The 18704-nt window shown below is 35.8% G+C and overlaps 1 protein-coding gene across 3 annotated transcripts in view; it reads right to left on the bottom strand.

Moving 5' to 3' along the window:
* Window positions 1–4906: 4906 nt before the first annotated feature.
* The window catches only part of GABRA1 (gamma-aminobutyric acid type A receptor subunit alpha1), a 39087-nt gene continuing 25289 nt past the window's right edge, over window positions 4907–18704 (bottom strand). For all 3 annotated transcript variants that reach the window (XM_050312568.1, XM_050312567.1, XM_050312569.1), the window contains exons 7-10: window positions 15597–15740; window positions 10707–10859; window positions 7957–8159; window positions 4907–7225 (exon numbers count right to left, since the gene is read on the bottom strand). In XM_050312568.1, the coding sequence (XP_050168525.1) occupies window positions 6917–7225; window positions 7957–8159; window positions 10707–10859; window positions 15597–15740 (809 nt within the window). In that variant the 3' untranslated portion in view covers window positions 4907–6916. The remainder of the gene's footprint in view (window positions 7226–7956; window positions 8160–10706; window positions 10860–15596; window positions 15741–18704) is intronic.

Here is an 18704-nt window from a genome sequence, read left to right as displayed (position 1 = left end):
AGCCCTGACTTCACACCTTTCTTACCTTGAATTTCCCCCGGTGTTGTACAGGTGAAGTTTCTTTGTGTCCTTGCTTCTCTCTGTATATGCTGGTGAGAACAGGGTGTCCATTCTAACTATGCAAAGAACATTCTGCATAATTCATCAAGTACTGGAGCTGAAAGCTCAGGCAAGTTCTTCTCTGTTACTATACAGAAACCAACAGTACTAGAAACAAGGGGTTTTTTTCACCTGAGATTTGGCTGGGATGCATTCCAATTCAGTTTGTGTTATGTTGGTTTCTGTTCAAGATCATTCACTGCACTGACCTTGACGTAAGCTTGTTTTCCTTTAGCCATGCACACCATCTAGACACAGTTATGATGTGAATAGAAATCGATGATTATTTGTCTTTCTCAGTGACCATGCTTTCAGATACCAGCAGTCTTTTTATCTTGTAAATATACCTTCCCAGCTATTGAGTACTAGATATAATAATAGCTAATAATCTGTATAGCTTGCTTGCAGTGCAGAGATATAATAGCCTGTCTGACATTTTTTAGAACCAATATTTACCTTTATCACTTCTAAGTGTCTCCTGAGACTCATTATTTATGTAATTCCCATTAAGAGGCAGTAGTAAAACAGCTTGTTGTCTTACAACACTTGTTGTTAAGTACATTATGTTTAGTAATAAATACGTCAACTTGTGCTACACCAGAGAATTATTATTACTTCTTATCTCTAGACATTTATAAATAAATGAATCATGTTTATTTATAGACATCTTTCCATTTACTGCTTGCAGTAGCCAGATAAAACTACTTTTTTTTTTAGGTTCTTGACACATGCTAATTCCTTTTGAACCTAAGGTTGTAACAAAATTAATAATCTTGGGGTTTTGTATCTTTGACTTTGCAATTAACTAAGGATGATAGTTAGGAAAAATAAAAGTTGTATTGAAAAAGAAGTTATGTCAGTTTAGAATAATGTGGCAAAAATACTTCACAGAACTGAGTTACTTGAACATCTAATTGTTATTTCTACTGCCACTACTAAGGCCTGATATATGAACATAATAATTAACTTGTGTCTCTAATTTGTCTGATTAATGGCTCCATGCAGATCTATGGAAACCCTCAATATAAATTTCAAGCTCTCTTATATAAACAAGACAATATTTTGCAGCAATATGAATATATCCTGGGATTCTTTGTCTCTTTCAAAGCCTTTTTAAGGCCCTCAAAATTCTCACATTAAGCTGCGTATTATTTTGGTGTGCTCTGAGACTTAAGTTGAGCATTATGTGTAGTTACAAAAATACTTCACATGGCCACATCAAAGCTGACATTTGTTGTAAGACTCCCACACTGGTATTCCCTGAGAAATGCACCATCACATTTTAGAATGGTGTCCGTCACCTCTTCATGCCTCCCGAAGCTCCTCAGGCAGGGAAAACATCAAAACAGAAGTTGAATTTCATGTGGTTTTGTACAAAAATGAAATCAAAGCAAACCCCTGTCTAAAATTACTCCTGAATTATTAAAATTAACAATTTAATCAAGAAAAAGAGATAGCCTCTTAATTTACTGGATTAGGATTAATTGAAAAATGTTATTTTCCTTTATTAAATGTATGTTCTTACAGTAGATTATTATCCCTAATAATTGGCAAAGGATTTTACTGTGACCTCTATTGGTTTTTTCCCTAATTCAAAAGGTGCATTCATTGAAAAGATTCTTGGCTGAAATCCATTTTACTGCTTGTATAAGGTATTTCATTAAAAAGTAATTTAAGAGAGAAATCTTTCTGTTGTAGCTTTACTAAGCTTTATATTTGGGTTTAGATGGCTGTAAATATTTTCTTCAGTTTAATTTGTTTCTGGAATTTTTCATATCCTTACTGTAAATTTGTTGCATTAATAAATATCACTACAATGGAGAGCAAGCTCATAAAGCACTTCTTAAAAGTGTGGCTCTGCTGCTATGGGCAGTAATGGAATAGGGCCTCCAAATATGTGGGGGTTTTGAGTAATTTGCATTAATCCCATAGCAGCTGAATCACATTTTTCCTAGGAGGCTCTGTAGTCATCCAGCACTGAGCAGATGATCCATACATGAAAAATTAATACGTAACAAAGGCAGTGTGTGCTGGGCATGCAACAGCAAATCACTGCTAAACTAATTTAGCATCTTAGGGCTGGTTCTGATCTTCAGGCTTGCACCACTAGAGGCTAATCAAATACTGCACATGTAAGGACACTTGAAAAGGAATTCATTGTATCTGTTTGCATTCAAATGTCCTTGGTTGGAGAAAGAGTTCAGCAAGTACATCTTTCCTCGTTTAACATCGCACTGAGAAAAGCTGTGCCCTTTGATGGCCGATGTGTCTCTGCAGGTTTTTGAGGGGCAGTGTTTCCAGTCTTAGGGTGAAATGTGTGTAACAGCTGTGCTGCAAGTGCAAAATCTGCTCAGACCATCCTCTGGCACCCCAAAGCAGTTTAATTAAGTAAGTTTCTCAGCAGCTGTGAAGTCATCCTGCCTGCTTGGATGGGCCTGTGACCAGAGAGAGCGAGCCTATGGAAACTTGGCATTTCAAGGCTTTTCCCTCTCTTGTTGTGTTCGACGCAGTTTGTAATCAGATGTAACATGACAGCAACAGCTCAACAAGCTGATAATACACTTCACTTGCAAAATTCATATGCTAAGACTGCAAACACATTTTTATTTAAACTATGTCATGTTTATGCATAGCACAAGGATTTTTTTTTCTATGGATCTGCTATAGAAAGTCTGAGAAGATCTAGTGTTTTTATCTTTTAAAGTGTGACTGATATTTTTACAGTCTCTAAGAAAAAGTTTTTGACTTTCCCTGGTAACACTAATTTATTTGGACAGTCATTCAGATACAAAGCAGAGACTGAAAGAGGTTGTTACTTGCTCCCTGAAGCATTTTTGCCCCATTTTCTAGCCATTAGGGTGTTTCATAAGCTGTTATTATTTACCATATTGCTAGAAAAAGAAGGAGATAGAGTTGGAGAGTCAGAATTTCATTGAAAAGTCATTGATGGTGTAAAAAAAAGGTTCTTTGTCATTAAGAAAATCCTGGAGTAGCTTTTGGAGATGATCCAAGAAAAACTAAAGGGGCTTTTCTTGATGTACTATTGGAACAAACACAGAACTCCCATGTCAGGGTGTCATGATGGACTGACTGGGGGCTGTGAATCTGTCATCTAATGAGGCTGTTCTTCCACTCTGGGAACCTGAATCATGTTATGTTTTATTCTGAGTTAAATCCTCTTGCATCTAGACATTTTCACTCATTTGACTCGAGTGAAATTCTACCTAAAAATGTCTGAGCAGTGACAAAGAAGATGTGAGAATTCCCATGTAAGTTCTGCATCTGGCATGTGAACATGGGAGGTGGGTGTTCAAATAGTGTCACTCGACACTTTCTTTACCATACTCCTCCAGAAAAGCCTGAGAGAGTTTTCATAGGGATTCAGTTCCATGGAATTAGTGGTAGGAGGCAAGGAACAAGGATTCAGACTGCATTATTGTCATTCAAAATAGAGGAAAGCATAATCAGTTAATAGAATCTGAGTGCTTCCAATCTTTCCTTCCATTTTGAAGGATCCTTCTCTAGGACTCATGTTTAAGAACGCTATGAATATTGCTATAGACAAATACACAACTATATCAGTCTTTGGGTACTCTAAAGCTGTATGGCTGCAATTTCTTGTCTCTCCCTACACAAAAGCACAAGCCTTGCTTTCCATGATCTTTTCCAAGAAAATCTGAGGACTGAATACACTGGAATGATTTCTCCTCTCTCTGTTTTTCTATGTGGAAAAGAACAAAGAATTAAGAATTAAAATTTTCAAGCCATACATATATATATATATATACTTGCTTGAATGCTATCCCTACAACTTACTAAGTGAAATATTAATTTTATCCAGCTTGAGGTTCTTTTCTAACAGTCTTTCTTAGATCTGTGTATTTATTTAAACAGATCTCTCTAACAGATACAAACATTTCTCCTCTCAAGTTCTGGTTTATCTGCTATTTTATCTGGGAGGAAATGCATTGTATTTTGTTCCTACTCTATATCGTATTTCATGTTGTGGTACAATTGTTTGTCTGATTCAATTAATTGCTTTACTGGTTATATGTTGTTATACCTATGTTTTCTGAATGTCAAATCAGATTTGGGAAACATTCCTGTTATATTTGTCCTTGGGAAACACTGGACAGAAAAATCACATCTATTAAAACTGCAATCATTACCAAATCCACAGAACCTAAGTTTTTGAATTAATAGCACTTAATCAAGCAACGCATCATAACAAAGCAGTAACTAAAGAAAACCAAAGTAAAACATTCTCTTTCATTATTGAACATTTTTAGCTTTATTATTATAATAGAATTACAATCTGACATAAAATAAAGAGCTTTTGCTAAACTCTGTAAAGCAATACATGCTTCTGCCATAAACAGCCTCTATTAGATTTAGGTTTTATTGCCACATCACTGCACTGAGGTGCATTAAACATTCAATGTCATCTTTTTAAAATTATCTTAGGAGTAAACAGAAACTGTCCTCTATAAGAGTGTATCATTATTTTCAAGGAAGACTTACTATTATTACATGGTTTAGCAAAGCATTGTAAAAAAGCTACATAGAGAATACCTTGTCTTTGATAAACTGTGCAGTCAAGTTTATACAGTATAATACTAATGGCATAGACTAACTAAGAGGTGATATAATGCAATCATTGCATAGCAAAAAGCAGACTAGTTAAGTAATATTCACATCTAATGTGCAAAATGCAGACCAAAAGGTAGCTATGAATTGCTAGAAAGATAAAACGCCCTAAATGAACACACTAGTTTAACGCCAAAATAACAAGATAAACAAGTACACAGAAGTTAAAGAGCCATAGTTTATTTTTTTCTATACATTTATCTACACATGATACCAGAGATGAAACATCCCCTTTTAATAAGCTCCAATCATATAACTTATCAAGTTCAGACAGGACTAAATGTTAGACAATGAAGCATTATTTAAAAAAAAAAAAAAAACAACAAAAAAACTTCTCTAAATAAAACATTAACTGTTTCCTTTTGTAGATAGAGAATGTCAACTTTTTGATTTATTGAGAAAGAGTTTAGAAAACTAACTGTGAAACTTGACTCTCAGTAGCTGTTTCTCTGGAGGCTCATGTAGCACTGTTTCAAAATCCATCTAATACCATGTATTACATTTTCTTAATTGATGCTGCTTGCAAATATCCATCATTCTTCCCATCTTTTTGAAAAATCTTTATCTGAAATTTGATTTCTAAGAATCAGCAGTAATGATTCTGACTAGAATTGTTTTAAAGGGAGCACAATACCTGCAAAATGGACATCTTGTATTTGAAGCCCTTACATATTGTTCCTACAAATATATTGCTACAGTAAAAATGAAATGTAGTAAGTTTACTCCATAAAATCTATTTTCCTGTACATTCTTTTATGTATGATTTCTTTGTATTTAATGCTACATATATTACATTGCTTATTGTAACAGTTATGTTTCAGCAAATATAGCAGTAATATACAGATGAACTTCTGTCTTCACAAATATTTCACCATTTTTACCTACCAAATATAATCCCGTACTTGAGTGTTTATGCATGACCTGAGCAGACCAGTCATTAATCTAATAGTATACGTTGGATGACATTGTCAAATTGCAAGCTACTGTACACTTAACCACTTTACAAATGGAATAAATTCCAAGCACTTTCTGCTTATTAATTTTTTGAGGCTTTCCAGTACCACTGATTTATTTTTTTCCTCTAATTCAGGCTCTAAATATGTTTTATTGAGCATTTAACAACATATTAAGAGCTAAGAGGTAAATCCTACACAATGTTTTAAGAACACAACTTTAAAAAAGTAAAAAATGTACAATCTCATGCTGCATATTTACAGATATTATTTAAATACTATATTTTATCTTTCTGCTATTCATAAATCTCAGTCTAAAGCTTCTTTTAATGTATCATTTTAAAAAAGAATACATTCAACGTATCTAGAGCTTGCAAAAATTGTTGTTTTGTTGTTTGGTTGTTTGGTTGTTTTTTTTAAACTCTCTAAAATATCATGATGAGTAAAAGCTATCTTTAAAGCATCCAGGAATTGTTTGGATTACACAGGTGATAGAGAGAACTTGGATCTGCACTCAGTTGTGCAACTGGTTTTAAATCTAGTCTAGTGACAACTTAATGCTTAAAACAAGACTGCACTACGAGAGCAGATTAAAGCGTTTGTTACCATTAGATCTTATGTGCTATACAGGGGACAAACTGTATGTAGAGTGAGTAGATTTCCTTTGTCATTAAAGATCATTTAATATTATAAGTCAGGTAGTTTGCAACATAGAAGAGGAAAGGGATTAGGAAAATAACATATCTTACGGAATTCAGTAAATGGAAAGTTTTACAACCTTGAAAAGATTATAAACAGTGGTTGAATAAATGGTACAGTCTAGTATGTGCATCAGGAATGTCATAAAGTGTATTTCCCCCCTCCCTACAGTCCTCTGAATAAAAATATCTTTTTCCCATACAAATACAATACCTGTTGGGGACATTCAGTACTAAGCTGGCTACAAATGTTTTCTTTCCATCCTCCCTCCCCTCATTACACTATAACCCACTCTTTTCCATTTTCAGAATTACTTTTCCAAAGTATATAGCTTATATTGATCTTTCCCTCACACACTGGTTTTTTAAATATACAGATATATTTTACCTTTTGCTAAATAGAGAAACCTTTATTTTCTTTAAGACAGAGGCAATGAAGCAAATGGGAATTAATGTATGTGGAAAAGGGAAGCAATTCCCCGAGCAAAAGACAAAACAGAACTATAGGAATAAAAGAGGTTATTGATGTGGAGTTTGAACTTTTAGTTGGGGCTCCCGGTTTAAATAGGTAGCCCAGTAGACTAAGTTAAAGATTCCAAAAAGCAATGGGAAGGCTATTCTTGATAGTCGGTCAATTTTACTGACGCTGTTAAAAGTTTTCTTGGGTTCTGCAGGTTTTGTTTCTGGCTTAACTTCCTTGGGCTCAATGGTTGCACTTTTAGCAATGGTTGCCAGCCCAGGGTCCCTTGCAATATTAGGGGTGTAGCTCGTAGCTGCAGCTGTGTATGTGTTGTTTTTCTTAATGAGAGGATCCTTCACTTTCTTTGGCTGAAGAAAGAAGAAAGTGTTTTATTCTCACTATCTTCTCAACAGATACAATGACGAAAAAGCACTATAACATTTTACAATTAATCAAATTCATGCCACAAAGTGTAATAAGCTGTAACAGAGAAGTTAGCTCTGGATACATGATTCACGCAAAATATTTAGGTGACAACAAAGACAAAATCATCCATTTGTGTTATGTTTGTTAGTTAAACCAAATTAGATCATGGATAAATTTTAATGAGAACTGATAGCTTTAATGGTAATCAGCAGGGACAAAGCACTCATAGTTCAATATTCCCCTAATCAACTGCACTTCTCAACCGGGTCAGAACCTTACAATTGTCAAAATACCACAGCCACAGAAGTTTTTGCATACATTTATACTGAGGCATCCACATTGTCTCTTATTTAAACAGAAAAAAATTATTGCCTTCCCTTAAATAATATACATTTATCTTTTCTGCTGAGTTGCACAAGTCAAAACCTCAGTAGAACATTTCATTATTAATAGCATTAAGTGTCACCTGATATGTCAGAAGTAGTATTTAGATGCTCAGTGTCTGAGTAATTCTTGTGTAGAAATTCTGTATGTGAACACGAAAGGAAATTCTTTTGGAGTAATCACTTACTATTCTAAGTAATAAGAATTTCTAATGGGCTAAAAACTCTTCCCCTCCATTGCCCAAGCAGGGCCCAGTGTGACCTGTTGGGATGGGGGTAAGTGTTGTTACCTTTTCAGGAACGACGCTCTTGCCGTCCCAGGCGTAGCCCCTCTTTGTGAAGTAGTTCACGGTTGCAAACTCGATGAGTGCAGAGAACACAAAGGCGTAGCACACGGCGATGAACCAGTCCATGGCAGTGGCATAGGCCACCTTGGGCAGCGAGTTCCTGGCACTGATGCTCAGTGTGGTCATTGTCAGGACAGTTGTCACTCCTACAAAGCAAACCATTTTGGTGTCTTTAAGACCATAGCTGTATTTTGTCCTTCATTTCTCAACCATAGATGGAAAAACCTTTTCTACACCCCTGCTTCTTGGAAACTTCCCCACCTGGGTTCAGTTGCTAATTGAGGATATCAGATTTCAAGTTCTGTGGAAGTTCCAGGATCTTCAAAACATTTTTATACCTTTATTCTTTGATGTTGTTGTAATAGAATATTATTTTTAAAGTTGGAATGGAAATAATATCATGAGCTGTGGAATGGATACTACTTTACACTTCCTGGTATTTGAAGATTCATAGTTACTGCTCTTTACTCATGCCCTGCAAAATGTCCTATGGATGTAGCAATTTAACATCTTTCGTTCTTTCTTGCAGCAGTTCCAAGATACTGAGAAAACTAAAAAACTTGATGTTTCATTCAGATTATTTGGTATAAGTTCCTTCAAAGGTATACTCAAAGGGCACTAAGATTTATGTTATTACATTTGCTTGAATTAACAATTTTACAGATTTCTGTCCCTTTATTCACTGATACCCAGAAAACAGCAAACATTTTATGTAGGAACAATGACAGTATAATTTGCATTTCTGATATCAGACCTTCTCACTGCTGAATCTTTCCCCTTACCTGAGAGATAACGAGGACTGTACTGAACTCACTCTGCCTGCAGCTGTTTAAAAGAGTGCACACCGGGCCTTTACATCAAATCACATGTCCACAAGTTACCTTGACAACCGCACTGTCATGTATTGAATGTGTCTGGCAAGCTCATCTTCTCTACACTGCCAGTGAAAATGAGCAGTGGCTAAAATAGGCCAGATAATGACCAATGTATTTACATGGGAGTGTGAAAAGCTTGAGTTATTAGTGCCTAATGAGGAAGCAATTTCTCTTCCCTGAGAGACAGCCTAATCTTGTCTTTGACTCATTACTAGTGATCTTATGTTTCTCTTGTATCGTAGCAAACCAGGATTTATAACTTTTATTATCTGCGGTTCTAAGTGGACTAAAAGATGAAAGTTGTGCTTCTGTATGTATATGTATTCATGCAACATGTTCTGAGGCTTTTTTTCACTGCCATCATGAAATGAGAAAGCTCTCTTGATACATAAGGATGGAGCAAACATGAGACTATTTACTAAATAACTGTCTTCTAAAAGGAAAACTGAGAAATGTGTGAGTTCTTGAGCCTGTGAAAATAAGAATTTGAACACTCTGCAGTATTATATATTATTCATTGAGACTAGGAAATTATGTTCTCGTTCTATGACAATGAAGCATTTCAAACCAATGATCAGACACTTTTTTTTAAATGGTATATGCAAAAAAAAGGTGAAATAGCTACAATTTCAATAGCTTTGACTACAGAGGCCCATAAAAGTCCCTACTAGAGCAGTTCTCAGTGAAGCTGATGCTAAAAATTCAGAACTAATTTTAGTTGCTAATCTAAAGAATATTATGTAAATCAATGTAGTCTAAACTGTTGTCCAGTAAATGCACATCTGTATATCAACAGAAAGCCTCTGCCTGGTTCTTGAGGTCTAAGGCTATGCAAGTTGTGACTGATTTCCAGAGGCATTAGGAAGCTAAAGCACAGCTGTGAAGAGTTCTACGAAAGGTCAGTAAAAATAGCTCTTGTTCAACAAGAGTTTCAGAGGCTGCGTTTCTCAACAGTGAGTCTCTGGTTTTGCTATGTCCAGCATAAATGGGTAGATTCTCTTCGTCAAAGCCCAAAGCATCCTGCCCTGCAGTGTCCTGAGGCAGGGAAACAAGTGTAAAAGCCACTTTGGTTGTGTGTTTTTCCACCTCCCCCTGCCAAAGGTGTTCAACTGTCCCATCTGAATATCACCAAAAAAATTAGGTCATATAGCTGAAATCTCAGGTTCCAGTTTCCCTAAATGAAGATTTGTTACATCTGTTTGGTTTGTCTTTTTTTTTTTTTCTTGTTTAAATGTACTTGACATGGATTAATCTCTCCAAAGAACATGCAAGTTACTCATTTCTAATTTAAGATAAGCATTTGCAAGCAGTGGTTAAGCTCCAGGGACCATCTGTATACACTGAGAGTCCTTTAGATTGCTTTCTCACTGTATTTGTTGAGTGCATCTGTAAGCTGTTGCTGATCTCAACAGGAGACCTTTAGCAGCGCCTGCAAAAGGGATTGATGAAAAAATTTTTAAGATAAAAATTTTCAAAGGGCCTTAGGATGTCAAATGAGCAATACCCATTGATTAAAGCATTTCTGATAATCCCCCATGAATGTCATTGCCATTGTCAGATATGTTTTATCCATACTCTGATTGTTTTGGAAAATTCAAGCAGTAATAGACTGCTTGAGGTATTTTCAGGTCTCCCAATCAGTTTTAAAGCTCTGGATGTACATCCTTGCAATGGAACATCCTAACTCTTGTGTACTGCACTGTGTCCAAGCTCATGCTGTTCTCCAATATCATATTACATAAGTTAAGATGTTTTACCATAAAACTTCTTATACCTATTTGCCTCATGATTGCCAGGCATTTTATAGGTCTTGCTTACCAAATACTGTTCTAGCTGGAACAGATTCTCTGTTAAGCCAGAAGGACACCTGTGACAGAATCACTGTCATGATGCATGGCAGGTAAGTCTGGATGACAAAATAGCCAATCTTCCTCTTCAAATGAAAATGTGTAGTCATAACAACATATTCTCCTAAAATCAAGAAAAACAGGAACATTAAAGTTTTTGTAAATATACAAATGAGAGAACTTTATAGGAAGTAATTTTTCATTATATTCACCCCTTTTATAAAAAAAGTCCTCAGATCAAAGTGGGTCAGCTCTGAAGAAAACATTTAGTAAACCTGGTTCTGGAGTTCCACTAATAATACAAGACCAGACAGTTCTGGGAAATCCTAATTAAATTTACATATTTTCATCTCTGCTGAGTAGTGAATGAATATCTGCATTAACTGCTGGTGGCTGCTCAGAGCTCTTGTGAAAGGTCTTGTTTCATTAGAAGATGGAAAAGCCATCACAGGAAACTCATATAAACATCATCTGAAGACTAAATCAAGACAGGCTCCCAAAAGTGTTTCAGTGGGGCCAGGCTGAAGATGTAATTGTTGATGCAACTGTGTCTGCAGTACCACTTGTCGGTGCTTTGTGTGCTATGAAGATGAAACGTCCTTGTTCTGCTAATTTAGTACTTCAGAAAATGATTATTCTCTCCTGAACTAAATGATTAATGCAAGAATAACACAGAATATATTCATTCGCACTAATGCTTTGGGTGCTACAAAAATATATGAGTGGGGTATTCTAATTGCAATGGAAAGGAATGATATTTATATATATATATGAATATGTTTTATTAATACATTTAATAATTTCAACTATAGATTAATATATAATATATTAATATATGTAATTCTATGAACCTTTCTTGCCAGAGCAGAGCAAATACTGCTCATTTTCAGATCATTATTTACATAATTGAAAATGGATTTTGAAAAACAACATATTCTCAAAAAGATTGAAAAACCAATTGTTGTGCTTGAGTCTTCTTATTATGCAATAAACATTATCTTAGGAATGAAACAAGTAGACATGTAACTGAATGGAAACTTCTGTCTAGATTAGAGATGACATGAAATTACTGTAGTTCTATTTTAAAATGTAGGCAGCTGGAAAGAGAAAGCTCTTGTACCGGAAAAGCTTAAACTGGATAGAAAAACTGTGTCTAGACATTGAGTGCTTATGCACCGAGCATGCCCACTGCTTTAATGCAGGGCCTAGAAGAACATTCATTTGAACAAACTTGCACAATATATAACTCCAAGAAAAGCTTATTTATAAGATGTGACAATACTTCTGCTGTGTTTCCATATAAAGCACAGTAGCAAAGCGGGAAAAGGGAATAAACTTTAAATTGAGAAGTAAGGAAAAGCATACACAATGATTTTTTTTTTTTTTTTTTTCAAAAATAGGAGTGACAGAAGTAGTATAGTGGGCATTATTACTCGAACTTTGTTCACCTGTCTTTAATTTTCACTGAAATAACCTTCTTCTCCTCTGTCCCTGTGATTATAATCTTATGAAAGGTGCCAGTCTTGGCTAGGAGAGCCAATAATTTAATTTTATCTACTAAAATATGACGTGGGAAGCTATTTTAATGCAATCAGGTATAGAATGTGCACAGCGGTATGTCAGAATTAATTCAGAGATTGCAAATGGCAAGCTAAGAATACAGAGCGAACACACCACTGTACTCTGGAGCTTTATTTAGCTGCGTAAATTATCAAAGTATTTTTAACCTCTGAAAAATGAGAACAAGATCCAAGGCATAAAGGCAATTAAAAAGCCAGGTATTACTCTCATCTTTTAAGCACTACAGCAGGTCGGAGCTAGAAGTCAGCTAAAGGTAATGCCATGAGGACTGAATTAGCAAAGCAGAGCCCCAGAGTAAGTCCTTACAGTTCAGATACAAGGCAAACCCATCCTCTTAAATCTCCAAAGTACCAGTGGACTGCAGTCATTTTTCAGTAGATCTTTGATGAGATTGATTGTAATGACCACAGGTTATTAAAGGCCTCCAGTTATTTACTGCACCTTTTGCTTGCCATATTTTGTGGCTTTCTTTAATTGAAAGCATGACCACATTCATGACAGCTTCCCAGTAATTCTGCTGTAATTCTATTCTGAAAGTGCTGTAATACAGCCATAAAATTCCCAACCAGCTAAAGTTTCAAATAGCTCTTGAGCAAATATTGCCTGTATTCACAGTTTCCCACTGCTAGGCTTTCACAAGTTGGAGCTTATGCATCTTGTATTCTCTTATCTTATCCAAGGAAGTTAGAAAGAAAGGTATTTCTTTTTAGCTTTGTTGTAATTCCCTAAGTCTTCTACAAGTAACTGTGTTGTGCAGATAAATCTGTTTATCATTTTATTTATTCCATGGAGTTTAAACTAGTCTATATGTATTATATAATATAAAGCATAAAAGTCATCACATGCATCCTGCATCTATATTAACCTAATGGTTTGAATATCAAGTTATTTGAATATTTTCAGAGCTCTGGAAGAGTTTGTGCCTGTGCTTGGTACTTGTGTAGCTGTAGTTTTTAAACAGCCCTTAGTTCTACAGTATATTGCAACAAATGTGCAGGTGGTATAAACTAACCTGTGTCCATAGAAGACAACAGTTGATAATTCAGTAAAGTTCCAATAAACCTATTATTAAGTGTTCTGTAAACTATTTGTAATAAACCAAATTTACCAAGTGAGCACCTAAAATTACTGTGCATCACATCAGACATTAGGTTAGATGTGGGGACTGAGTTCCAGCTATCACAATACTTTTTCTATCACTGTAAGGCTTTCCTTGTCATTAGTTTAAAACAAAGTATTTACCATCTACTACTTATGCCGTGTAACTCAGTAAAAAAACTCTGAAGAACAACATCCTCTCAGCAGATTTACAGAACATCAGAAAGAAACCAGACCATTTTGAGTATAATGATGATTCTCATTGCAAAGCAATGTTTTCAAGATGGCAGAATAATTCAAATTAAACAGAATCTTGGACAAGTCCTTTAAGCATTTGTTAAGGTGCTTACAAAAAGGATAATTTTAAACTATTTCTCAGTCAATATGAATCAGTAGCTGGAGAGTGACAGAAATTTTGCATACAAATAAAAAATGGTTGACTCTGCTTAAGCAAAACAGCAGCAGCGATAATTATTATTTTACATACTGAATACTATTTTTAAGCCTGCAATACCTGCACGTTCCATTGCCAACACAGATGCATAGACTATACCATAAAAAATGTTTTAGTCTTTCAAGATTCTATTGTCATTAAAAAATCAGGGTTTGTAGTTAGTTGTTATATATCCAGAAATAAGGACAGAAGGTGGTCTACTAGCCAAGGAAGACATTGGAAAAAAAAAAGAAAAAAACCCCAACTTTATGGAGCCATCAAATCATTGAATAATTTTGAGGTTGTTTCGAATAACCCAGCTACACCCAAATCCTTGGGAAAATAAGGATCTAGAATTCCAGACAACTATGAATATCATCTTAAAATTCCCTAAAATTATGTAGATTCCTCTAATGATCCACAGAATCAGCTGCAAAAGAGCTTCATTTTCTGGCCTAATAACAGTGCTGAGAACTCTTAAGAGAAGATTGTCCTCAATTTCTTTTGTCATTTTGTAAGATAAGTCATTATCCATGACTTATAAAAGCTCCAGAAAAGTCAATGGCAATACTTCTAACTGTGGCCAGGCCAAAGTTTTCCCCTTTTCATTTTGGATGCCTGATCCACGCCTCTGTGCTCTTCACCAGGAGCAGTGAATCTGTGGGAGCAGTTGTGTTGGTACTGTTCTTAGGCAAAGTCCTTATTACTGACATCCCACTTACTTCTTTTCTGATTATATCAACTGAACAGAAGCTTCCCAACTGTAACCTAGAAACCTGTCTGTGAGAAATTTTCTTGGCTTAATAGAGCATATGAATATATTTTGGCAAGCTAAATAAAAAATTCAAACATGAATTACAGTTCACCTTAAAGTGCCTCACTTTCCCTGAAATGTTCATTGACTTTCTCAGTAACACATTAGGGAGTTTGGTTTTTTGCAGGTATAACTGTGCTTCTCTCCAAGTAACGAGGTTGTGTGTATTCAAAGCAATACAGTCACTTCTCCTAATGCAGTGCTGCTTTTGGCCCCACTGAACAGTCAGTCTGGTCAACGGAGCTCTTGTTCATGGCCAGTTCTCAGTTTCTTACTGCATTTAGGTCTTTATGCCCCTTCCAAATTATTGGAAAACAAATTTAAAAAATCACGTCTTGAAAAACACTACAAAGTGAAAAAGCAAAGGTTTTTAGCCAGCTTCAAGGTTACAGGTATATCATACATATATGTTGGCTATATTTCTGTATGTCATTAAGAGTTTTGGAGTTAAAGCTGGTGCTAGGATTAAGCTAAGCCCTATTTGGAGGTTCCAGATGGTTTTTATTTGATGACATAGTTTTTCATTCTTTAAATACCTCCTTGAGAAACTATATACTTGCTTCTAGCAACTTCCTTGCCTCCAGGAATATGATCTTTGAGGATTCATATTCTTATACTATTTTTGTAAGCTTACATAGTAAGCAGATAATACAATAAGGATACGAGAAGTGCTTATTTATAATGTAAATTACTGTTTTTTCTGGCTAGATCTGATGCTGTAGGAACCTTTTTAATTGTTCAAATATTTTAACCACCAGTTGAAGTAGGAAAATAATCCCAGGATATGTTAACTTTTCAGAGACATGTTTTCCTAATCTGATGCTCGTATATTGCAATTTACCTCTTACTTGTACATCTTAGCATTTTTTTCTCCTGCTCTAAATTATATTTTGGCAATTAAATATGACCCTCCCCAAAAAACCTTCTTCACAGACCTGTACTGGACTGCACAATTCCAGAGTCCACAGTTTGTCCAAGAAGATCATACTGGTTCAATCGAGAGCCGTCTTCAGCCACCACCACTGACCTTGCTGGTTCCCGTGTCCATTCATATACAACCTCTGCTCTGGTATAAGCATCTAATTTTAAAAAAATACATTACATTTCAGCTTTACACCTTCTGTTGCCTTATTGCTCTATCAGAACAATGTCTTGCACAGTAGTTTGAATATTAAATTCTCTTTATTTATCTGCGGAAACCCAAAACCAGCTTACTGGAATTTATCAGTGTGAAATAGAACTTATTTTACAGGTCTATCTGTATGATGATTAGCTAAATATCTGCTGTAGGGTTGGATTAAGTTTGGTTCTCAATGCCATGAAAACATTTCTCTCTCTTCCATAATTGCTACCAATGTAAATGTACCAGATGCCAGAGTGATATGTGGAATATCACAAGCGTGCAAGGGCTACAAACCCTTTCTCTAATTTTTTACTATTGTCAAGAAACATGAGCCCCAGACTTTTCAATTTTTCTTACTGTTATGTTCTCTGGGCCACTGTAAGATAGTAAATCCTTCTCAGAGTGGTTTCAGTGACCTCACCACCACGGGCCTGGCTACAACTTTCCATGCCCTAGTAGACATTTCTAAAGCTGCCTAGGCTCGAGTGAGTTTAAATGACAATGACTCTATTTTTTTTTTTTTCCCCCCTTTGGTTATTTCTGAGAAGTCCTCACACTCAAGTTCCCATTTATTTGAGTTTGGTACAAAGCAAAAGAAAAGCACTGAGCTCTCTAAACCTGAGCAGTCTGATATGTTACAGAGATAATTCAGTAGCATCTACATGTCCGTTGAGGGAATTTGTACTATTAGTCATGTTATTTCAAGAGACAAGCTACATAAAAACATTTTTAGTCTTGGTCCCATAGTAAAATTCTACCATTTTGTGCAGTCTGGAGTCTGTCAACTCTCACTCTGAGCAGTTAGGGTGAGAGTTAGTAGACTACATGGAGGCATCTTGTGTAATTTTGACACCTAAGAGTATCCAAAGACATGAATGGGACTGAAAGTGTGATCAGAACCTACATCAAACTAGCACACAACAAAGGCAGGTAGAAGCCAGCTGGGAAATTATAGTAGAATCCCACCCACCAGATGAGATTTTCCCTTTTTTCAGACTGGTAATCAGGAAAGGAAAGGGAGGAATCTGCTTCACTTGACCTCATTTGTGAGGTAACAATTTTATCAATGTAAGAGAAAACAGTAATTGAAGAGGTGGTGTTGGAGGGAGTGCACTGATAAATTAATTGCATGGCATTTGATTCTGTATTATTGAAGCTGAAGGGTGCTTTTATCCTCAGACTTCACATTCCCCCAGCACTGTAACATAACTTGGAATAGATATTTGAAATCAATGGTAAATGTTAATCTTTACCTTAGTAATTATGACTTTAAAAGTTATGGCCCCAGTAAACACAGGAATTGACTTGCTAATCTAGTCACATAAAGAAAGAGTGGCAATAATAATACCCATTTTCAAGCATTTGTTGGAGTATGAGAGTAGCTTGGAAGAGAGAGGACTGTTTTTCTGAGCTGCTGAGAACCACTGGATTGGATTTGAGGGAAGGGAGTATACTCATCAGTGCTGGAAGCTAGCTTGCCCTGCCCTGAACCTGCCAGATTGGGTGCTCCCTTCCACCCTCAACATCCAATTCACATTGAATGAACAGCAACACAGCCTTTTGCTCTTGTCACTGTCATTTTCCAGGCTGGCCCATCATTTTCAACTGACAATCAGAAGTTTGTGGTAAGAGTTCAGGAGAGCATCTGCCTTTCTGATTTTGTTTTGCCAACATATGGCATTTTGTTGTTCCAGATTTTCTTTAGCATTTGTCATATTGAATTTACACTGGAATAACCTCTAGCTTAAGCTGCTCTTTGGCAAATCACTTTAGCCTTGGAGCTGGGTCAAACGTTTATCAGCAGAGTCCATAGGAGACGTGCAGTTCCTTCAGTGAGAGGCTTTTAGGAATCCAGCTCCAACAAGTGATGAGTGGAGGAGGTAAAAAAACTCTTATCCAGTTTAATCCAAAACAAACGGAGCTAGGCAGACACTAACTTGGGGAGCTAACTTCTTGAAAAGTGTGATATTGTAGTCTGCATTTAAAGCGTAGCTTTTGAGACAATGAAATGCATTTTTCAGTACATTTTCCAGTCCATTAAGATGATTATAATTAATTGCTTTAGTTGTTGAACAGAAATGTCCCAAATGTATTTGAATATGATTATCACTTTAAAAGTGGCAATTAAACATAAGACTTGGTCTTTTTCTATCTATAACACTGACTCCCATTTTCATATCTTACTTAGGTCCAGTCATTGGTCCTACGGGACATATTTCTGTCAATAACTAAATATTGAGAGAAATATTCTATACCTTGATAGTTATGACATAATCTGTTGAGAAGGAGGGGAGAGGTCCAGCTTTAAGGACGGTTTTAGACAGTGAATTCCTCATGCAGTGTTTGCAGTAAAACCATGTTACAGAAAGAACTCCTCCCTGTGAGGATCCCAGATTAGGAGCTTGCCCGAATTTAGTAGTCCGGTGTTTCCACCGAAAATATCACTGATGTTTTTTGTTCAATTAAGAAAATTGTGTACATTATGATAACTTTTTTTAGAGGATGAAAAAGAAATCAGTTTAGATACAAAAGATATGCAGATACATTTGCATGTCTTTCTGCTGTCTTGTTTTTACCATGTGGTGTGATCCTGGACATGTATGCAAATCCATATTATCTATCCCTTCTCATTAATAATTTCTGCAAATCTTAGTCATTTAATTGAGGCAAAATCCTTAGTAATCTCAAAAGCCGTGCACTTTGTGAACCAAGAGTACACTTATCTGGGACACTGAGCCAGAAAGAACTCGATGTAGGAAAAGAATGGAAAATATTGTTCATACTGGGGAGGGTCTGGTGTTTAGGCTGTGGTTCAGTGATGCACAGCTGTGGTGATAGGTGCCTTACTGAGTCTATAAAATTCAGTCTAGTGGTTCACATTCGTTAAAAAACTGTTCATGGTTTAACTTGTCATTAGTAG

The sequence above is a fragment of the Myiozetetes cayanensis genome, unplaced genomic scaffold (genome assembly GCF_022539395.1).
Source record: "Myiozetetes cayanensis isolate MyiCay16 unplaced genomic scaffold, myiCay2020 scf17, whole genome shotgun sequence".
Lineage (NCBI taxonomy): Eukaryota > Metazoa > Chordata > Aves > Passeriformes > Tyrannidae > Myiozetetes > Myiozetetes cayanensis.
This window is presented reverse-complemented; position numbering and strand designations above follow the sequence as displayed.